General features: G+C 38.5%; 2 protein-coding genes across 46 annotated transcripts in view; one reads left to right on the top strand and one right to left on the bottom strand.

The window, feature by feature from the left end:
• GYPC (glycophorin C (Gerbich blood group)) overlaps positions 1–15,022 on the top strand; it is a 31,258-nt gene extending 16,236 nt beyond the window's left edge. Inside the window, exons 3-4 of one of the 2 annotated variants that reach the window (XM_021397549.1) lie at positions 7,190–7,240; positions 9,638–15,022. In XM_021397549.1, coding sequence (XP_021253224.1) covers positions 7,190–7,240; positions 9,638–9,834 — 248 coding nt within the window. In that variant the 3' untranslated portion in view covers positions 9,835–15,022. Of the gene's footprint in view, positions 1–7,189; positions 7,289–9,637 lie in introns of both variants that reach the window. The other variant, XM_021397547.1, reaches the window with a different exon arrangement.
• The window catches only part of LOC110399220, a 585,449-nt gene that overhangs the window by 420,420 nt on the left and 141,008 nt on the right, over positions 1–24,021 (bottom strand). For 35 of the 44 annotated variants that reach the window (XR_002438981.1, XR_002438982.1, XR_002438989.1 and 32 more), the window contains one exon: positions 16,950–17,083. The exons of 4 other annotated variants lie outside the window; for them this stretch is intronic. The gene's annotated coding sequence lies outside the window, so the exon portion shown is untranslated. Of the gene's footprint in view, positions 1–2,878; positions 3,549–4,164; positions 7,184–16,949; positions 17,084–17,266; positions 21,364–24,021 lie in introns of those variants that run through there. 5 more of the 44 variants (XR_002439009.1, XR_002439013.1, XR_002439022.1 and 2 more) reach the window with 3 other exon arrangements.

The raw sequence follows: 24,021 nt of genomic DNA, 5'->3' as shown, positions 1-24,021 counted from the left end.
TGGAGGCATAAATTATTTGGCAAATTCTCTGGATATTTAGTGTTTCTTTCAATAGTTCCCTCAAAAATAAACTCTCTGTTCTAATGAGGAATGGGGAGGTGGAAGGACTGTCATGGTTTTGTGATTTTCGGTTGTTGGTATTCCACATCATAACATCATGTAGTGAATGTACCTGGTTCTCAGAAGAGAAGGACTACTACATTCCCCACAGTACTTTGCTCCTCTGTTACCATTTTCCAGCCGGAGGGAAAAGATAAAAGCTCGCAGTATAAAAGCTTGCAGATCATGAGACCTCGTCCCTTTTTCCGCCCATCGCTCGTCTTGGCAGCACCTCGCTCTCCAGCCGTCTTATCGTCGGTAGTAGAGTAAGGCCTACCTTGATTTTGGGACATTCTCTCTCTGTATTGGATTTATCAGCTTAAATTGTAATTATATTGTATTATAGTGTGTTGTTTTGCATTCCGATATCTTATTTAGTAAATTAGTTTGTTTCTCCTCAGATTGTTGCTGCTGTTCTTTGCTCTCAGGGCCATCTCCTTACCCTTTTTTCCCTTTTCCCTTTTCCCGGGGCGTGGACCCGTGGATCCCCCGTCCCCTTCGTCACGGAACCGGGCCGAACGCCCGTAAACCGTTGACAAGAACACATACTGGAATACTGTCTGATAATGGACCATAGCTTCTGGATTGATTCTTACCCCATTTGTCACTCCTTCTTTAATGAAGCAATAACAGATCAATTTATCTTCCCCAGCAAGATGTGCATTTCAACTGTGAGCCAATTTTCTTGTGCAGGAAAAATCTGCCCCTTCTAAAGGGGAAAAAGACGTTTAGATGGTTGTACTGGATGTACTGTGCTTAACTGACATCAGAATAAGTGGTTGATATTCAGCCACTTTGAGCAAAGGAGCTAAATTACTTCTACGTAAGTCTCTACTACGTGAAAGTAAAACTATGTGTATGTATATATACATGTGGCTCAAACTGAAGGGGGTTTTTATTAGTTCTTTTTGGAGATAAACAGAAAAGTTTAACTTAGTTAAAAAAATCTGTGCTTTGTTTAGATTATGCAGCCCTTTAAACAAATTACTTAACTTTTAGACAAAATTTTTATTGCAAAATGTAGACTATGTATTCAGTTTTAAGAAAATCCTTATCTTTTGCAATTCAAATTATTTCCCATATTTCATGAACACTTTCTCCATTCTCCCTCTTATCATTAAGTGTATCATAACTCTACTTGTTTGACAAAATTTCTATCTCTGATTTTCCCCACACACCAAGTGGAATTCAGTTTAACAAAAGAAGAAGAAACTAAGTCAGTGATGCCATTGCCAAAATCAAATGTGAGCTGCTAAAATTATGTGGCAACGCTAATGTAATTAAACTAATTTAGTAATGCCCTTTATTCCTCACTGAATTCTACAGTTTGGAAACTCTTGTACAAGCCTTGACTTTAACTGAACAAGACTGGACTTTTCCTTCTCAGAATTAATGACAAAGTACTTAGTAGCTAGGATAGAAAAGGGATTTGGCATGGTCCATTTTTATATTGTAGATATTTTTTATCTGCATTATTTAACTTAAATGTGGCACACGGGCCATTTACTTACCCAAAAGATCATGTGGCTGTTGTATCTCACCATTATTATCATTATAATAATTTACTATATAAATGACAGCCAAATTATTCTGTCTCTTGTCCAGATTAACAGATGAGAATCTGCTCCTTAATTCTGAAAGAACAGCCTTGATGTGTTTCATTATCTAATGGGAGATGTTGATGGCCTTTTCAGCAGAATGTGTTAAATTGATGAGTTCAGACTGATGACCCTTTGGGATAAGAGATGCCAGCTCTGGCTGGGCACTACACACTTACTGCAAGTATTAAAATAGGAAATTACTTTTTTTTTTTTAATGTAGGAAAAGCTCAGTGTGATGCATCTGATATCATAACACAGGCCATGGAGCAACTTAACCAATTAACATACTTTTAACATTAAGTTTTCAGAAGTTTGTTCTCATTTTACACATGCAGCTGTAGAGAACTAGTTCTAACTATAGCTTGTAAATTAAATCAGTATGCTAAGGTTAACAGATTAATGATTTTCTCATGAACGCAATGTGTTGGCAAAGCACAAACATAAGCCAAAGTGCAAGGCGGACACACAACACTTTCATAAACAAGGGAGATGGCAAGACTTCACTAGATTATCAATACTAAATACTAATTGCGTCAGTAATGGCAACAGATACACTAAGACCTGCCTTTACAGTCAAAAGGAGTGGTCTTGAGGGAATAAAAGTTAAAATATGTTACTGAATCCAATCAAGCAGTGTACTATCATCTTCAGCAGAAGCAGTGATTAATGGTTTTGAAACCCCACTCAAATTCCTTAGATAAAAATGCAGTCACCCTTTAAAATTAAGACCTTTTTAAAATAAGGCAAGATTTGAATGATATCTTGTATTATGTCAATTGACACCAAAAAGAAAAGACAGTATGGTAGACTCCTTGTAGGTATTGCAGAGTAAAGTGCGTTTCATTAGTCTCAAGTTACTTTTAAAGTTCTTTCAGATCTATGATGTATGAAAGATCAATCGATAAAGAGGTAAAATCTTTCTCTCAACTCCATTTATATGTGGGCTGAATCATGAACTGGATCTTATTCAGTTTGAACATATCTCCTGTTTATCGAAAGTCCGCAGATAGCTTCTATGAATACTTAAGGCAAAACCATTAAACATTAAGTAGCTGAATTCCCAAGGTACATTTCAGCCTACAGACTGCTCACTCATCGCTTGACCTGTAGTCAGTATCTGGGGTGGCTTCTGCGAAGAATATCCATGGACACTAAACTCAAGCTGGGTTGTTGCTCACCTGTAAGAGACCGACCGGCAGCAGTGTTTTTCATACAGAAGTAACATGAGCCTAATTAAAGAGGAACAGTGTGTTTCCTAGCTTGCATGCCAAAGAAAGTCCTAAGAAGGGAAGGGCTGCACTAACAAGCTCAGTTCATCATTTGGGTGGATTGAATGAATTTCAAGTATTTCTTATGCAACAAACATGCATATCAAGAGAGAAAACGGGTTGCCCAAGGAAGCACTTAGAGACCAACTTAAGTGTAACTTAGCAGCCAAGATTTCTGAGATTGTAACCACAAGCAGGCAGCAATGGAGCATCGTGATAAGGGTTGGCATAGGTTTCTATGAATCAGAAGCATAAGCTTGTGGGCAGGAAAACCCTGAAAGGCAGGAGCAGCAGCAGTGCTGCTTGAATAGTTTCAAGTGGCTTTGTAAATTATATTGCAAAAGCAGCTTATCACACGTAGGTATCTGTATACTTATTCAGCTTGACTCATCCACTCCAAAACAGCAGTATAACTGAACCATGGCTGTAAAAGATTCATTACAATGTAAGTTGTAAGGTTGTAAGCTCAGACTTTTCTTTATATATTCAATACTGCAGAGCAGTAAACACTCATCCAACTTTGAAGCTTTATCATAGGAAATGAGAGACACTGAGAAGTCTGAGTTAAGGTATATGTTATCCCATCAGGTTGTCCATATGGATTACACAGCAGAATCAGAATCATAGAACATCCTGAGTTGGAAGGGGCCCACAAGGATCATCAAGTTCATCTGATAAAAAGAAACTGTCACAACTGCCAGGAAAAGTGTTTAACAAAATAAGGAGAGTGTTGAACTTCAAACTTTTTCACTGCTGGACTTGTCTTCTTCAAACAAGCGTTCCTCGGCAAAAAACTGAACAAGAGCAGTTTGAAATAGAAGAACTATCAAAATTAATAAAAGACAAGTTTTACTGGAAAATCATGCCTAGAGGAGAAGGTTTAACAATTCACTGGAATTCACTGGAAAAATAATCACTGGTTACATTAATGTGAAAGCTAGTTGTACTGTCTTTTCACCTTGGAAGTGCTAAGCCAGAGATCTACTTGCAGTATTTCAGACTCAGAAAATTTCCTAGGGCTTTCAGAGGCTGCTGCCTTCTCGGCATGATTTGATTGATGAGGATGAGGCAGGTAGCAATTGTTGTTCTACTGCAAAATCTTATCTGTAAGCTTAGGGACAGAACCGGAATTTGATGAATTTCAGGTCATGGCACAAAAGCATTTTCCCCCTTCATTCTGGCTTTTAGAAACTTACCTTTCCAACAACAGGCAATTTGATTTGTATGTTGTACTCTTGATTTAGGCAACCCATTCCGATGGCCAAGGTTTTTATGAAAAACAAGTTTTCCCTTGCTCGTTTGATTTCAACGTGTCATGGTAACCAATGGCACTAAATAACAACACTGTCTAAACACATTTGAGATCAGATTGCAGCTATGGACAAGGGCCAGTAAAACAGTGAGAGGAAGTTTTGCAAGGACAGTTTAGCAGTAGATAACAAAATATGTCCTTGAAACAAAGGAAAATAACCAAAACAGGTGCAACAGCAGTTACTGAAATACAGACTTTTGAGTGCTCTGCATGCTAAGGAGTTGACAAAGAAGGAGTAAGATGGTCTGGATGGTGGCTGTTGTTTCACCTCTACTCTGGGAAAATGGTCTTATTTTCTTTAGTCATTTTTTGTGAAAGGTGATACCACTAGAATCTTGAATGATACTGATACCTTCCCTCCTCCTAGAAATATTATTGTATTGCCGTAGAATCACAGAATTGCTTAGGTTGGAAAAGACCTTCAAGATCATCAAGTCCAACCTCAACCTAACCATACTAACCGAACAACCCACCGCTAAATCGTATCTGCCATGTATCACATTCCTATTTCCCATAGAATCATTAAGGTTGGAAAGACCAGTAAGATCATGTCACCCAGCGCAACATTTACTCTTTGTCTTGAACACCTCCAGGGATGGTGACTCCACCACTTCCCTGGGCAGCCTGTTCTTTGTTTTGGACAAAGCAAAATCTTAAGGGCTTTGAGACAGGTACTAAGGGTCCCTGTATGCCCTCCCTTATCCTTGCTTCATAACTGATCTGGGGAGCAGACCTTGGAAAATTCTGATCATTGGTAGGTGGAGTGTCCTGGCACTCCAGAGGTTGCAGCAAAACCCAGCCAAGGACAGCTGAGAGGACAGCAAACCCATCCTGTGGTAAAATCGGGCACACCAAGGAAAAGTAGGACTCTCACACACACTTGCAGTAAAATGAGAGCTATGCTGAGTGAAGTTTTATCACACTGCTAGCAATTTGCTGAACAGCAGAACATCGTCTGATTAACTGCTAACTACACAATAGCTCAAGACGGGACTAGCATTCTTCTGAAAACTTAGGAAGTACTGTACTGAAAAGAAAACTTTTCTGCAGACTGATGATACTGTAATCCATTATCAAGAAGCACTTTGGTGCAAAGTACCAGAGATAAGGCACCTGCTTGTTATCTGAGCCTGAGAGACACATGGGAAGAACAGAAAAGAGCTGACAGTTACTTGCATACCTTTTTATAATTAAAGGGATAATGATTTGATCCAGAATTAATGTTTGGAAGCAAGCTGTGTAGCTAGGAAAGTACTTTAGAATTCACAACTTTAAGTATTTGATTGTTATAGAGGAGCTTGCTTCTTTGGCACACAGTATATATTTGTTGTATTAAGAACTACTGTACAGTTTGACCTTGAAGTAATTAATCTCTTCTGAGGCACACGGGTTTTGAATGGAAGTAGACATAATTAGAGTTTCTAAATTACACAAGGCGTGCCCAATCCTTCCATCAGCGTTTAGCTGGAAGAAAATGTGGGAAGAACCTCTGCGGGAGAGAAAAGGTCTCCTCCTTTCCAGAAAAAGCACTTCACATGACCATGATGCATTTGATGAATTTTTTGAATCTCATCAGTTTGAAATGAAACTGGCCGTGAGTAAGAAGAAAGCTCCTGAGAGTTTTTTTCCTTTCATGGTCTGTCACAGATCTAGCAAAAGAAGAGCCAGAGTCAGCCACAGTGCCACTGTTGAATTTATGAGAGGATTTGGAATTACCATTTTTAGGTTTTCAAGAGAACTTTTCTATCTGTCGTATATACTAATAAGGAAAAATAAAAAATAAAAAACAACTCACCTAAAGCTACTTGCCTTGTTAGCAAACCAACGGCATTTAGAATCGCATAAACAATACAATAATAAATAGAGCGTCCTGTCATAAAACTAGCATGGACAAACCCCAGGAATTTATCACCTTCCCAGACACACACATAATTCAGGAATAAACGGGCTGATACCAGCAGTGTGAGATAAGGATCCAAAAACAAGATTGTACGCTGATCAGCTACAGAGATGCTAGTTAGGAAATGCTCATCTGTGTGAATTTACTTTCACTGAAGGTTTGTATCAGATAAGGAGAGACAAATTCTCACTGCTTCTTAAGGTTTACTTTTCCACTCCCCTCTAAAACACTTTGCCTATTCATTAGCTATTTTGATTGTTTCTAACAGCTGTTATAATTAAGATTAAAATCTTTCAGCACCTTACAGCTTCTCCACCCAGTTTCCTACCCCTTAAAACCATGTGGTCAAATGCTTCTCTCCAGCTTTCAATTTGGAAAAATTGGGGTTGTTTTTTTAAAGAATTTATAATCCAGTAAAGAAAGTAATTTGATTTATCAGAACCAAACTCAGATTTACTCTAAATGAGGACTGTGTTTTAAGCCATACATATAACATGATGTATTGTAAGATTAAAAGTAAATGCTAAAATTAATACCAGAATATTGCAGGCAAGTAAGTAGTAATTAAAATCAATAGAGCTTATTTGATTTGCAAGATCCAGACCACAGACTGAAGAGCCATAAAGAGAAAAGTAAATAGGTGCTAACATTTTTTTTCCCCAAAAAAACTGCCTTTCTGAGGGTAATCACAGTACCTGAATGGCCTTAATTTAATCATTCACTGGAGGATGTTACAGGTAAGCGCTCATAATACACAGTAGGTGTTTCCCTGAGGACCACAATAGTTTGCATAATGTGCTAGTTATTTTTTATCCAGTGTTATGGTGACAGAAAACAGACAATTCTAATGATATGTTTTATAAATGCATTTTGCTAACGAGAGATCTTGTTTAAGTTCTGAGTTTCAGAGGTTAAAATAATACAGCACCGCTAGAACAGTCACTGCTGCTACATGTGATCCAAGTCCTTTTTCTTTAATTAACTTTTGTATCTTCTGATCTATTTATAGATGGAGACATAGAGAATTCCTCAGCTGGAGCAGATGTGGCTGTTATTGGAGGTAGGAAGCTGGCTGTACTTAGCAGAACCATTAGAATTAAAACAGCAGGTTGGTTGCTTTCCTGCATTTTGCAGAACTCTTACTTTGCTGACAAGACAACAGGAGCGGCACAATTAGAGTTAATTAGGCCAGTGGGAAATTTACTCCCAGAGGGGCTATTGGCAAAGATAACGAGATAAGATAATGAGCATGAACCACTGAGCTATACCACCTCCATCCATTCCTCCTTTTAGAACAAAACATTCAAGCCACTAGCAGCAAAGTCAGCCTCTGATATTTCTCATCATTCCCTGGACCAAGACTTTCATACAATACAAAATTGGTGTGCTGTCTTTGATTTGAGCAGGCTAACTCACACCAGCTGACCCTTTATTCTTACAGAACATGCCACAGAGCCTATCCTGGTGTTCCATTAAAAATCCCTCATGCATTTAAACTAAATACAGTTGTCAGAAGAAACGAGCAAAGCTATGTTCACAGAGAGAACCCTGTCTTTTTACTTTTATTGTGTTTGTTCATTTCCATGCTAACGCGTTAATTTAAGTTATTCACAAGGGGGTATACCAATCATTAGTGCAAATTGGTGAGGCTCTGCTATATTTCCCTCAGGTCCCATCTCACGTAACTTTAATTTCAGCTTTCTATGAACAAGTAGCAGGTAAATTGATTTGTACTTAGTCCCTCAGGCTTATTAATATTGTGCTATACCTAAAGCCTATTAAAACCTCTTGTGTCAAGGGATACCAGCCCGAAAAACTGATGAAACCCCCACCACAACTGAGATATCACTGTAAACCTAAAGTTCTCAGTATGAGCAGTTTAATTTCTGATAGCAATAACTTCACTTTTCTGAATCAGGCACCATAAAATCTGTGGAATAATGTTGCAGGCATATTTTTTTATGATAGAGTTATTATTTCTATTCACCTTGCTAATGTTCTGTCCAGTTCCCCATCTTCATGTCAATATAGCATCCGAACTTAGTTTACTGATGCTCCTAAATCTAAAGCTCTGGAGATACCCTCTTGACTCATATCTTGAATACAGGGAACAGAAGAGAGACACTCACTACACAGCCTTCATTGTCACTGTGGAAAGTACTTATTTCCAGAGAATGATTCATCTGATCAAGCACAGATTTTCATTTCTAGAAGAAGAGGAATCGTCCCCTCCAGTCCACTGACTGCAGAAGCAGCCCAATTGGACTAACTCAAATGGAGCCTTCTGTACTGTAGATGCCTACAGTATGATGAGTTCCTACCCACTGCATCCTCACAGCAGCTTCACAATCCACACTTGGGATTTTTCTAGGAATACCCTATTTCGGTGCTTTTCTATATGTATTTCTATAATGTTTAGTTTACTCCTTTAATCCCCTGGTGCTGGAGTCACATGAATGTAGAATCAGCTCAGTATCAAGTACTTGTACAGAACAGCAGCTAAAGAGCTTGGAAGAACATCCAACTTATATAAAAGTGCTAAAAGAAAAAGAAGAAAAAATCGAAGTTGAATAAATCAGCTTTGTAATATCTTATTTATTTCCAGGATTCTTAAAGGATTGATTTGATTTGAGAGGAAGGGTATATAGCTTGTAATTTTTTAGCTACGAACTTGTCAGTGGTGCCTTCTTTGCTCTGGACTTCCATGTTTCACTGTAGAAAATGAAAAAAAGGAAAAGACTCTGCAAAGCAAGGACACAAGGTGTTCACAGCACAGCCATCCCTGGAGCCTGGACTTACTTTCCTTCACTAGGAGTGCTTTCCTTCACTGTTTAGTCCCATGAACATTTAGGTTACATACAGAAATTTTTGCCCAGTCAACACAGGTATAATAATTAGTCTTAGCCTAGGAGATGGAGAAGTTCTACCCATAATCCCTCCTAGGTGTCACTTTCATGTTCATTACAAGAAGATTTTCTTAATTAGAGCATAACATGACGTGACAACTCCCAAACAGAAAGCAGTACTGCAGGAACATGGCTCCTGCTACTAGTCGAATATCTCCTAAGAAACGTTCAGTGTCCTTTACTCTTCCTGAAATTAAGCACACTCAGTGGGGCACGATCAGGCCGCCTGCGTACTCCCCTGGATATATACTACCACAGGGATGGCAGGATTGCTCATTTGTGAATAAACTTGCAGTTCCAATGAATTCATCTAAATCAAGCTATTGACTGAAAGAAAGCTAGCAAGAATTTGACCTGCATTTCTGCAGTATGTATATCCCATCTGAGTTCTTCAATTTGTTCCTTTCAGAACCCTTTCTAACCTCAGCCATTACAATCTGTAAATATCTTATGTTATGGAGATTTTTTTCCTATCAAGTAATTCAAGTTGTGATACCTGCCTGTAATACGCTGCTTGTATTTTATTACTGACAATAGTACTTTTCTTCTAGGTGTGATAGCTGCAGTGGTATTTGTCCTCATTTGCCTGCTGGTTGTGATGGTCCGGTACATGTACAGGCATAAGGGCACCTACCACACCAATGAGGCCAAAGGAACTGAGTTTGCTGAAAGCGCTGATGCTGCTTTGAAAAATGACCCTGCTCTCCAGGAAGCTGTGGATGAGAGTAAAAAGGAATATTTCATCTGAGAGGCAAGAATTTCCACGGAGACTTCCCCACGGGAATCAGTCAGAAATACTACAACAGAAGTGCCAAGAGATGGATAATATTAGGATGCAGGCAAGCATCCTAATTGAAAAGTATCTCTTTATTCTGTCACTGGGTTGTTTCTTTTTCTCTACCCATGAAGAGCTAAATGCCAGATACTTGCCTGTTGATTTTATTAGCAACACAGCTGGTCACAGTTGAAATCAATATCAGATAAGAAGAAACAAAATCTCAGTATGAGTGATACACCAAAACCAGATAACGATAGCAAATGTCAAGCCTTGACATTTGGTGAAAATAGCAGATGCCAATGGAAAACATCCTCTTAGAGTTAACGATGCATTCTATGCTGATATTATACAGAACTACCTGAAATTGAATTTCAAATGGTCACAGAATAAACATTAAACTAGATAAAGCTGAAGTAGCTGGAACAAAAATAGCTTTGTAGCCCATATATCTCCCCCATCCCCTTAAATGTGCAATTTTATTTGCACAGGGGAGTTTGTTTTGTTTGTTTGGGGATTTTGATTGAGGCTTTTTTTTTTTTTTGAATTTTTAGAATTTTATAAATATAAAAGTCTAAGACACTTCAAAGAAATGAAACTGTTGAAAAACATGGAAAATTGAAGAACGAAGAATTTATTTCTAACTTGCTCTGCATGGCAGCTTGAGAACAGCAAAATGTTGGAACTTACACTGTATAATATAATAGTCAGAAAACTTGCAAATATGATTTCAATTAGTCAGTAGGTTCCCTGCATGCATGCATAAGTAGATAGGTATTAAAAGGTAAAGTATCTTGGTTTGAGCAGGCTTTCTGAAACAGCGGAGCTCAGCCAGATTTTTTTGAGTAAGATAATTTTGCCTGAGTATTTATTTATTTATTTTGCATTGGAACAATCTCTTGAATGCTTGTCAGCAAGATTTTGGATTTTTGCAGGAAGGAGAATTCAGTTCTGGTGCATATACTGATAAATCTTTTACAAATGCAACCGCAAGACTTCCAGTATAAAGAAGCTTGCTCATCTGCATGCCAGTGGGTAGTACTGACGTCTCCCTCTGTATGGCCTGTGTACATCCTTTGCATTGTCCTAGGTAAGAGAAATACACCGACCATCAGTGCTTTAATATAAACAAATAAATAGAATGGTCATGATGGGTCACATGAGAAGACCTTATGCCTCACCTAAGAATCAGCGGTGATGAGTTTCTTAAACCCAGGATGCTGGCTTCCTAATCGAAGCCCACAGATAGCTCCAGAATTAGAGTAATTGTTCTCTGCATCTGCTCATTCCCAGCTGCATTGGTGTCCCAAACTACTGAAAATAAGGAGGGATAAATACGTGATAACAAATAAGACACTGATGAACTCTGCTCAACTCAACATTTTTATCTCTTGTGTTTATATATATATATAAATATATATACACGTATACAGATCTATGTATATATAAAGTCACCTACAACCACTTTAAATACACTGTTGCTGATCACTTGTACTCGCTTCTTGGCACCAAAGCATGAAATTCTCCAGGACTCCAGCATACTTTACCAATGCTGACCACAAAAGCACAAACAGATCCGAACAAGAAAAGACCGCGAGGACTTAAGTGGAGAACTCAGATATTTTTGTCTTTTCAATCACAATCTCATTCTTTTCTCAGAAGCTGAAGGAGATGGACTTTGAACTGCTCTTAAAATCCCAATACCTTAGATCTCAAGTCCCTGCGTGTTTGCATTTTAACCAAAGAATATCAAAATCCTGCCACTTTTACTAAATGCATAAGGTATTTTTTCATAACATACTGTTGCAAAACCAAATTGTACTCTGTGGCTAGTGCAGTATAAAATGCATGTAATCCAGTACTAGCAGAGGACAAATATTTTGATATTATGCACCTATTTCTTTCTAAGATACCTTGCTATTCTCATCTTTCTACTGCTTTTTCAAAAGGAATCTGTTTTTACTTTTCTGGGACAAGCACTGTATAAATTAACTAATCTTAGCTGTAAAACTGAGTTTGTAAAACCGAACACCCTCTAGTTCAATGAGAATGTAAATACTGCCTCTGAGGAGAGGCCAAATGGGGTGAGTTGATCTCTGCTGCATTTATCACATAAGGCATGGAAACACCAAAATTCTTTCCTCAAGTGTCAGCATGACCTATAGAAGACTGCCAACTTTTCATCACTTTCTGTCCCCTGTCAGCTACCAAGAAACGCCTGATATAGGTTTGGCTTTTGAAGAAAATTGACTATAGAGCAAGGTATGGGGATCGTGGGGAATAAATTCCTTCTTCCTTCCCCAATCATGAAATTCTGTTTTTGCACCTTGAACCTGCTGATTGTAATTAGACAATGGTGACATACCTGATACAACACGGAGAAACATGAATTAGCGTCTCCTTTTTGGAGAAGTTAAGTTTTTAAATTATGAAGTGGCTTAAGTTAGACTAACTGTCCACGTTTGAACTATGGGGTCAGATTCTCTGGTGAAACAATACGAATTCAGTAGATCTCAGCCAATTCTTACACGTTCAGTCAACACCAGACATTTTGTCATTTCTTCCCCTACTGAATACAACTACTGGTCTTTGACTATATCCCTTTTTTAGTAGCTTAATTAAATCTCTTTATCCCGTTTTCTCTATTCATCTGGGCTAACAAACAGAACAGGAACAGCTTCCCTAGTAGTAATGAGCCATGTTGAATGTTTGCAGAGCAGTGAATTTGGCAAGAGCTACAGTTTCAGTTAGTTTATTTTTTAACAGAGTCCTTTTGGGCTCTAGGACTTTGTGTATTTAGAAATGACTCAAACACGCTGAACAGAGAGATGTTTTTTTGGAAATTTTCTGCTTATTTCTTTTTTCAGCACAAATTTTGCTTTGTAATGAAGAAACCCGTGACTTCTAAATGACTGGCAGAACTTTAATGGCCTCATCCTGCTATTTTTTTTTTTTACTTAAACAGTAGCTCTACTGTCTTGAGTCATTCAATTTAGTTGTAAAAAACAGCATTGCAAACTTCCTACTGCTTTAAGGACTAATAATTAGCAAAAAGTCCTCATGCAAGCAACATGCTGTGCTAAAGCAAACATTATGTACAACACCAAAATGTCTTGGTTGGCAGCCATAGCCTTTCATCAGCAATGATCAATCAATTTTAACAATTTGCTTCCTGAACAGGAGAATGAAGGAAACAGTTTATTTTCCCCTCGTGTGCATTTATCCCATGCTCCTCTACTGCTGCAGGCTCCACTGCCCTGTGACTCTCTGGCGCCCCATCTCCCCAGCCACGCCTGCCTTCCCACTTGCAGTCCCTCAGGCTCCCAGTTAGGTCTTTCCCCATGGCATCTCTGTGGCAAAGGATAGGCCATTTACTCATCTATTTTTTTATCAGTGAGTATACTCTGTCCCTCTCTTCCAGCTAAGAACTAATTTTCACAAAGGTTTTAGTTTGAAACTTACCACTCTATTTCAGGTTTGATCAAACCTTCCCAGCCTGTCCTGAGTGATTTACAAAGTGACCACATTTGCCATACTTTCACAAAAAAAAAAAAAAAAAAAAAAAAAAAAGGTCTAAAAATACTACTGCAAACTCTCTAGTTAGTTAAATGCATTGCTGATAAATTTCTGGTGTTCACTAAACAAGGGATCTGGATGAGGATCCTTCGAGCAGCCTGGATTTGTCCTGATGCCTTAATTCCTTGTGAAAGGTTGGAGAATCTCACTGTGCATTGGCCGCTACCATTCCAGGTTTTCCTGGGGGCCAAAGTGCCATTGCACATTAACACAATCCTGCAAGAGATTTTAACAGACACTAGTCAAGATAATTGTGTATATATTTTTTTCTTTTTAGAAGAAAAGGACCAAATCACTTTGGGAGACTCTTAATACCATAGTATCCTTTTAGTACTCTCAACATGGATTTTTCTTTTAAATCAAATCTTGGGATTGTTGAGAGAATGTCACAAAGGGAATATTAAAAGGACTGTTCCCTTTTAGCAGGGAACGTAAGCAAGGTGCTGTAACACTTATAGTAGAAGGATAGGTAGGATAGCGCTGTAAGTCAAAACCACGTGAGGATGTCTTGCACAGAGTACAGGAAAAGCTGATACAAGATGAAAATTAGTAAAAAAGATACAGAGCGGGAAAAAGTAATTAGTAGTAAAAAAGATACAGAGCGGGAAAAAGTAATTAGATGACAATAGAGATGGAGAGCAGTTTTTCATGAAACAAAATAGATGGTGCTATTTGGAGAATTCAAAGTGTATTTGCAGGAAGTAACTGATGACAATAAATTTCCTAGAATTACACAAGGTGTTTGAATTCCTTGCATGTGCTAGTCCAACCAAAAAAATGTTGGTAAATACACACCAAAAGAGCACCCTTACTAAATCTATTAAGAGCTGTTTATTCCTTTTTCTAAAATCTCTCAGTAATTCACATAAGCTTTTGTGTTTGGAAAAGTAAAAGCTTCTCAGCAGCAGTTCATAAAGGAGAGAACACTAAAGAACCTCTGAACAAGCAGTGAAAACACATCCAAGGTCTGGAAATTCAGCTAGCTGTAAAGGAAGCTAGCGATAGCAAAGAAAAACAAACATCCAACTGTATTACAAAGGAATGAAATGTTTACAGAAGTAGAGGTCTTTCTATAGTCCAAGATAGTGAAATTATCAGTGACAGAAAATAAGGAGTCCTTATTCTACGTGACAGTTCCCTGTGTGATTGGGATAAACTCCTACAAAATTCAGTGGGACAAGAATTTCACTGACTATCTCCATTCTTCTTGCAAGAAAATTGTATTCCTGCCCATGCCAAGAAAGAATCACTCTAAATTAAGGTAGAAATCCTTATAAGGGTTGATCTTTCAGCATAATCTCACTTTTTTTCACATCCTTTTTCTGTTGTTCCAATTTGTATGTATGGTTGAAAGCATCTGGTATGTTGTATTAAAGTATCTGAATTGCAGTACTGCTATGACAAGAAGAGAGAATACAGCATTCAAAGCTTACTGCTGATCGTATGTTAGAGCTGACTATAATGTTTGCATTTTTCAATGCTATTAATACACTGCTGGTGTAAATTACTTTGAATTGAAAAAAAAAGCTAAATATAAAGGAACAAATAACTTTAAAATTAAAGTTGTAATTTTCAGCATTTAAAAGACTGTTCTTCTATTTTTGTTATCTTTTAAAATATCACAAACTTTTAGAATCACCAATTATGTTGTTTTCTTAGGGATGTAGGTCAAAAAGGATAAGTAGGCTAGAATTGTTCTCAATAGAGCATGCAAACACTAAACGATATACTAGTAGAGCTTGCATGTGAAGAAGCAGGAGAATCTTTTAGTAGATACAGGCAGGAGTCAAACTTCAAGTATGAAATCAAACAATAACTCTCTCTGAAAGACATTACCCTATGGATGTCAGCATGCAGCTGAACACTGGTCTATTATCTAAGACAGTATCTGTAAAAACTCCAGGCAGGCTCATAAACACCTAATGGATATTTACTGATGGATGGCCTGCCTTCCACCCAACTGCTACCAAGTGTGAACATTTCCGCTTTTCTTCATGCTTTCCATACAGTTTCTGTTTTATCTTAGTGTGTCCCCAGTTAAAAAAAAAAATCAGACGCGACACCTAGTACAATATATATTGAATGTTTTCTTCTGCCACCTCTTTTTTCAAAGAGAATTATTGGTGATGGGAAAAAAGAAAAGAAAAAAAAAAGGGGGAAGAAAACTGACTCTTATGCAATATGTGATTGGGTCCAAATGATGAAAATGGCCACATCCTGAAGGGAACCAAAAGGACAGGGCAAGTTTTCATATCCAGAAGCAGAGAAGCTGAGGTAAGAACAAATCTTCTTTGGGCCTTTCACATGCCCCAGGACTTTAATGTGCAGGGCTGTTCAGAGGCCAGCGGTAGCCAAATGGTTCACTAGTAATGTTTTTGCTGGGATGGTAAGTAGAGAGGTAGATCTACTGAATAACGACCAGTGTATCCTCCATGATTAGCCAGCACATTACGGAATTTTGACCTTGACTTCAAATGACATCTAACTGTGGGACTCAATGCCATTGGAGGTGCTTCAGCAACCAAAAATCTGTGAGTTGGTAATGTTAACATCGGCACTGAATGGTATGTAATTCCATGGAGATTGGCCATTGGCTGTTTGCTGAGAAAGTGTGCTGGGCCTAAATTTATCCTTTATGGCTAATCAGCAGTTGACAAGCTTAAAGCAGAAACAAAATACAAAATACAGGAAAAAAACCACCAAAAAAATGGAAACAAAAAGAAAATAAGAGTGCTCAGTAGTATGCGACACCACATAGCAGCATCTTACATGCATGATTTGCTTAACACCTCTTCTATCATCTGTACTGAACCTGGAGTCTTGGTACTGGATGTTCTGATTACAGTGAGAAAAAAAGGGTCCACATCTTGCAGTAACGAACCTGCTTCCCAGCAAGGACTTTGACTAACATTTCAATTTCAGCTTTAAAAATATATGTATATATATTAACATCCAAACTTTCTACAGTCAGTCTTGCTAGGAGTGCATGCAGAGAGGTTTTCTAATTTTTGATGTTTGGCTAGTGACCAGGAAGAGTTGAGTGGTCACCCAGTTTCTATTATCTTCGAAAGCAAGTATCTCATCTCCCAGGAGGATCAACTAGCAGACTCAATTGTAACCTCTTCTCACTGTGACATATGGATATGCTGATAAAATGCAACTCAACAGCACATTCTCACAGACTGAGAACAATCATCTTTATCCATTCTAACACCTAATGGAGCGATCAATAGCATTTTAATAAAGCCTGATATAAGTCATATTTAACTCAAATAAGATTTTGTATTGTATTTCAATTAAATTACACTTTCTTCCATTTTTTACTGTCAATTTCTGCTTTCCTTTCCATTCATAAAATTTTGTTTCACAAAAGCATGTGTGACCCTGAGAGCTCCCTATACCTTTCCTAATATTCCTGTAATGTTATGCATAAGTAGAGCCTCATGTTCAAAAATTGTTCTGTAACACTGAAATATCTCCATTCCCTTCGGTTCAACAGCAGCACAGCTTACCTGCCAGAACAGAAGTGGAGAGATTATTACATCTCTCAGTTTTCAGGTAAGGGGATAAAGACCATTGTTCCATGAAGGGAGCTCAGGACTCTCTCAGTCTTCCTTCTTGCATGACATGAGTGATGCTTCTGGCACTGGGATGTAAGAAGGCAGAATGAAAAATGAAAGGCATAGCAAAGAATCAGGAACAAGATGATTCCCCTGAACAGCAAGGTGCTGAACACATGCCAAAAGTTAAGCCACAAGAATCAGTCATAGAGACTCCTGCCCAGCCCCCAAAGAATTATTTGTCTTAGTCTTCTCATTCAATATCTTACCTCCCTCCTTTCACCTAAAAAACATCTGGCAGCTGTTTTTAAGTTTAACCAGATCTCTCATCTCTGCCGTTCCACTGGCTGCAATGAAAAATGAATTACAGGCCCAACCAGCAGAGCAAATAGTTCAGGTTCAGATTACTTTAAACCTTATCTGACCTACCAAGTCAGCACAATCACTGTCCCACTCAGAGGTACACGGGTTTTGAAAACCTGTCCAAATTTTCCATTTTGCCCCAGCCCCCCTCATCCTGTTTTTGTCCTCCCATCCTTTAAGATGGGGAACATTCTTATTACATTCTGGATGACTTTTACGGAGATCTGCTCTTGATGAGTGTGCAGGGATTGTTGTATTTTTGGCAGCCAATACCAAAAACAGTTTTGTCAAGCCCCAAAAAACCAGCAGTGTTTCAGTAAGGAAGATAACGGCACAGTCCTGAAGAGAAGATCACGTTCCCAAAGAAAGGCAGCCTGCCTTCCTACCCAAAGAAGGGAGATAGTGAAGATGTAGAAGAAAACTTTACCAGAATACCAATAGGACATGGACTAAACAATAAGTTTTATATGAAACTAATTCTTGGCCAAAGTTGAATTGTTTTTGGGAAAAAAAAAAAAATAAAAAAAATCTTTTAGCTCCTTGTAATTGTCTCCTCCCTGTAGTCAAGGGTAAATAAATTCTCAGTCTGAAGAAAAAACATTTTCAATTAAGCAGGTGAATAAGAGGTCATTATTCACTAGAACTATTCATCTTCCAACAGTTCTGTGCTATATATAGTAAAATTTTCACAAAGTACTATTTTTGTTCCATCTTCCCTTTGCAGTAACATTTGTGGAATGTGTTTGTGTCATTTTATCTAATAATCATTTTTCTTGTTCAGTGTCTGCCCAGGTCTTGCCCTCTCTTTTTACATGCAGCGGGTTAAGGCGGAGCTGGGAAAATACATATAATCATTCATTTCCTTCCTCTGCTTTGCTTTGAGTCCAGGCAGGAGTTGACACCTTCCAAGGGCTCTGTTTCATTTTATTGGTATTATTATGGAAAATTAAGCCTCTCAGAAAAATGCCATACAGTTTCCTAAAATTATGTATTTAATATATATTTATAGATATCTGTAGTCACTATTGACAGTATCTGCAAGAGCATATCTTTGTTTTTTATTTGCAACCTATCTGGAGACATTTTCTAGCATTGACATCCCTACACTGTTGCTGTGAAGGTAAGTTTAAGACAGTATTTCTAAACTCCTTCTAAGCTCTCTAAGAATGCTCTTCCAGAAAGTATCTTCTATCAGTGCAAGGCTGCATAGGGATGCATTAAAGTCATGGCATATTCTATTGCTACTAAAGGTTTCTGGGATTTTCATTTCATTTCAGTTGGTAATCAAAGCTGACTTGGGATATTCTTTTGGATTTCCACACTAAGGTCAGTCCTGCAGAAGACCAAAAAACCCTTTGGATTCTACAAGTAAGCCGAAAGCCTCATGTATTTCAGACAAACTTCAGTTATTCCTAACAGAAGCACTTAGTAATCTATCATCTTCCTCAAAGGTTGAGATTTCGTCTACAGTTCTACATGCTGGTACCTTAAAGTTGTTGGTCTTAAGAAAACTAGAAGTTCGACCACTAGAGCTAAAAGCAGAAGTTTCTTCAGATTTAGTTAAGCCACTGAAAGTTTCCAGCTGAGACCGGTGCCTCTCTCAGATCCTCAGTGTGTCATGAGCACTTAATACATAGTCAGTGTATAGGTATAAGCATGCAGTGGGATAGCATATAAAAAATTTAAGTGTCTTCCAGCAAGCCTCTATGCACCACAGCACGATATGTATTCAGTGAGTATCCATTTTCAACAACCTATAGCAAACATAAATTTTAGTTCTCTCTGCCCTGACAAGAAGCTGACATGAATATTTTCTCCCACTATGACATTTCAGAAGAAGTTCCCTTCAACAGTATAATGTCTTACAGACAGTATAGGTGCACCATGAGTCCTCTATGCATTAGGGAGCAGAAAAACAACAAATTCCCAAGAGCAGTAACATTTGCCTATTCCAATCCATTTGCTTAGCAAAGCCCCTCAAACTAGAAATTATGCATTTCCTGAGAAATAAAAGTGAAAGAATATTTAAAATAGCCATTTGCAACATACTAACAATTTAAATACTTACGTCTTGGCTTATTTTTTTCTAAGATGTTCTAAAGCACAAAGGGGCCAATGCACCTAGTAAAAGTATTTCTCATGTGAAAAATCCACTCAGTTAAAAACAGGTGACGTGCACTTTCAGTACTGAAAAGCTCAGGAGATGAAACTCCTTGCCAAGAGGAAAAACTTATTAAAGGTATCAGCTGGTAAACACTTGAAGCCACAAGATCTACTGACTTTAAAGAAAATTGGGATTGTTGAGATTTCTCATGTTCTGCTAATTAAAGACACTTGAAAGGGGGACAAGAGCTGGCAGTCAGCCCAAGAAGTGTTTGATGTGAGTTTTCCAGGATGATTTGACCAAACTGACATTCTCAGACAAAAAAAGGTTTATGAGGAGCTGCGAAAGCAGGAGTGAGGAACTCCATTTGCCATTATGAGCAAGGCCACTGAGTGCCTAGGTTTGAAGTGAGACTTTATTAAAGCTCACGTTTTTCTTTTCCTTTTCCTTCTTTCCCTTTTTATTTTTTTCTTTCTCTTAACAGCAGCATAGCTTAGCTGATGAAATTCCTGATCGGAGTAAAATAAAATGATCCTTCCAAAGACATATAGCCCTCAGTTCCAGAACTGTTGTTGTGCAGAACATCACACTCACTTGTCTTGTCATTCTAAGACTATGTAGAAGGAAAGCATCAGCTCCTTTGAGGGCACCTGGTCAATGACCTTTTTCAGTGCAACAAAGGATAATACGAAAGGGAGTCAGTGACGAGAACCCAGTCTGGTCAGTTGCACTAACTGATAAGGAAACAGATGGAACAAGGGAATGTTGATTCAAGTAAGGTTGTCTAAGTGAGGATTTCTGGACTGGTATGAAAAGAAATTAAGAAGAGGGAACAATAAGTGAAATGCTGAGACACAGCTGCATCCTCCAGCCTGGGCAGAAACCCCAGGCACCCTGGAATGGGGCTGGGCCCCAGTGGTCAGATGAGGAGTAGTCCTGCGATGGAGCAGCTGGAGGAGTCAGCCATGCTTGTCACCTCCCTTAGCAGTCAGTGGGTGCTGTGGCTGCACTCTAAGCAACATGACCTGGCTGCACAATACCTCATTAAAACACCATTGCAAACCACAGTATTTCATGTTACAGCTAGCAGGACAAAATACGAGTACAAATCATTTTTCTTAAAGTCTTTTGCTAAGCCCATATGTAGAATGTTAAGCTTTGCTCTGGTATGCCTATTAACCCCAAGGGGAAGAAGATCAAGGAATTATTTGTGTACTTAGGTATGCCCTAATTTTGGATGCATCTTTTTGACAGGGATACCAGCAAATGCCTCACTTTAGTTCACAGAATAGGAGAAGTATATAGAGACTCTCTGACCACCCATATTTGCACTGTTTGCTGTGGCTGTGTTTCAGAGCAGCTGCTCCCTCCCACCATTACCACCAGCAGCTCTGCTGCCTCACATCTCTCAGATCTGCATGCAACCTCAATAATCTCTACATTAGCATCTGCCTGAAGCTTGCAAGGGCCATTCGCTACAGACAAAGTAATTTCAAGAGGGTCTTATCACCTCTGACTGAACCAGGGAAAATGGACTTTGAAATTACTTTAGAAAAGGCTGAAAGGCTACAGATGCTGAGCATAACTTGCAAAAGCAGCTGGATCACATGCTGTGAGACCAAAACAGCCTGTGGGCTAGAAATGCTATGTTGGTGGGCAAACACATAAACACATGGTCTGGGGAAAGCAGATGAACTCTCCCTTCCTATCTTGGGAGCTGTAGAAAGGGAGTCCATCTACCCTAGCACCTGTGCTACGTAAATACAGCAAGATTCATAGAATCATTTGAGTTAGAAGAGACCCTTAAATGTCACCTAGTCCCCTACAGTGAACAGGGATACCTACAGCTCAGTCAGGCTCTCAGAGCCCCACCAGCCTGACCTTGAGTGTCTCCAGGGATGGGGCATCCACCGCCTCCCTGGGCAACCTGTGCCAGTGCTTCACTACCCTTAGCGTAAAAAACTTTTTTCTTATATCTACTCTAAATCTCCCTTGTTTTTGTTTGAAAGCACTTCCCCTTTTCTCATCACAACAGATCCTGCTAAAGAGTCTGTCCCCTTCTTTATTATAGCTTTCCATTCTTGTGATTCAAGAGCTGTCTGGCCCCAAAGACTGGCTGAATTAACCCAGTACCTATTTCTGGTTGTTCAAACCCATTTACAACATAGTGTGAGAAAAATCTCTTCTGACAGATGAGTCAGACAGAAGTAGGAATTGATGGTGGTCACTCACTATGACTATCTAGCTGTGGATCTCACAAATATTTTATCACTGTACAGCACGGAATTCCTCTCCTTGGAATTCTCTGCATTTGTGCACTGACAGGCAAAGCCCAAGCAGAATCGCCCTGCAACTGTTTTGTTGGTGCTGGATCCAGCTGGTACCAATTAATACAGATCTCCTGACTGCAACATCACTACTTTGACTTAAAAGAGAACTGAGTAATGTAGATTGGTCAAGGATTTGATACAAAAATATATGGAAATTTGAGATCCGAATTAAATAGTTAAGAATCCAAGACTTAAGACTGGGTTTATTTTTCATGAAGTTTCTAGCAAAAACTCATGCTGCAATAGGTAAATTGGAAAATTAAAATGACCTGAAAAACACAACAAACAAGCAACAGAGGGATCTGATCCTTTCTAAATGATGTTGGCAGAGTCTTAATTTTGCAGAACTGATGGCTTTTGTTCTATCTCCCCAGCACAGTTAATCTGACAATGTGCTACTGTAATTATGAGCCAAGGCAAACTTGCATACATTCAAGGGAGAGTATTTTTTTAACAGAAAAAAAATGAAGAGATCCGTTTTTGTGCATTAATGACTTCATTAAACAAATTTCTCAGGATTTTAGGAAGGGGGATGAAATGATGGGCAAGAATTATCTTCTTCAAACATCTGGGAGCAGAGCACAGCTGGCTCTCTATTGGAGCTTGGCACTCAGTTTGCTGTGAGACATACTTGAGTACATAAGAGGAGCTCTTACAAAGCTGAATCATTTGGGCAATTAACACTCAAAGCAATTTTCACACAAGCCCTTGATATATGAAATTCGAGTTTTACATAAGTGACAGGCAAGATTGTATGCAGACAGCTCCAGCATTGCTGTAGCACTTCAAGGTTTATGAAGGGGAAAATGCTTTCAATGATGGAAGGTACTTTAAATAAGTTTTTCTGCTCATTTGAAAAGGAAGACTTATTGACAATGTTTTACTGTTACAGGCCTGTCCACAGTGAGTTAGCTCACAAGAATATTCAGACTCAGGGCAAAAAAAATTTCAAGTTCTATGTTTTAATGTCTTAAAGGACTAAAGAAATAACTTTTAACTGATTTTCACCTTTTGGACAAGATGTAGGAGTAACCTAGAGGGTCAGTCTTGAGAAAACAGCATATTAAGATATTAGGACAAATTTTGTCTCAGAAGGAGTGCTGAGGCACTGGCACAGGCTGCCCAGGGAGGTGGTGGGGTCACTGTCCTTGGAGGTATTCAAGAAATGTGTAGATGTGGCACTGAGGGACATGGCCGGAGGCCATGGTCAGAGTGGATTGATGGTTTGACTTGATGATCTTATTAGTCTTTCCAACCTTAATGATTCCTTGAAAATACACAGTTTTGCTCTCATTTTCTGCAGTTAACAGCATCTTAAGGTAACGGCAATAAATCAGAACTGAAAAGAAAGAATATGGATTTCACACATGTAATTACTTTCAATGACTCCTGAAAAGTCATTGATTAAAAAAAAAAAACAGAACTATTAAAGAGCCAACAACATTAAAATTGCTTATTAATGTTAAAAGGCCACATACAATATAGTTCACTGACTCAGAATTCCCTGAAATCTGGGAATTGACTGCTGGATCTATAATGATTAGAATGGGTCATCCTGTTCATTTGGCAGCCAGAAATTATGTCAGGCAAGGAAAGACAGTAAAACATATAGCTAGTCATAGACAAGACTAGGAATGGAAAATAAAATTTGTTCTACCATCATCCATAATGCAAGCACTTTTCAGAGTGCTTAAATTGCTCTTAAATCTAAAGCATAACAGGAAGAACAAGTTTCTTCTCCCACCTTGTCAGTCTGTGAATTGCAAGTGAAAGTTCAATGTTCACAAAAATGGTTTTATTGATTTTTGAATATTAGGTTTATTTTTCCCACTTTTAATTAAGTGCAGGACTGAGTGAAATAAAAAAAAAAAAAAAACAAACAGAAAAATAGCCTAAATTTTGCTATTCCTCTGGTTCTGCAAAGAAGTGATTTCAGATACTCATTGAAAAGTAATACAAGGAAGGTTATTTAGAAGACCGAGTTGCATGGAGTATACACTGTCCACCACTCTGCTGCTAGACAATCAGCTGCTTTTGATAAAGCTACTCAATTTCCACAGAGATAACTGAGAACAAAATCAGCCTGAAGACCCCTCAGTTGATTAAAGTTTCTGAAGTCAGAGTTGAAGCTATCCACAGAAGCGGCCTTCCTATCTGTAACTGTTTCATAGTAAGAAATAAACGGTCAGATCCTTTAGATCTAACAGAAAATTTAACAGAGATGCCT

The sequence above is a fragment of the Numida meleagris genome, chromosome 5 (genome assembly GCF_002078875.1).
Source record: "Numida meleagris isolate 19003 breed g44 Domestic line chromosome 5, NumMel1.0, whole genome shotgun sequence".
NCBI lineage: Eukaryota > Metazoa > Chordata > Aves > Galliformes > Numididae > Numida > Numida meleagris.
The sequence above is the reverse complement of the archived record's forward strand: the minus strand, read 5'-3'. Positions and strand labels throughout refer to the sequence as shown.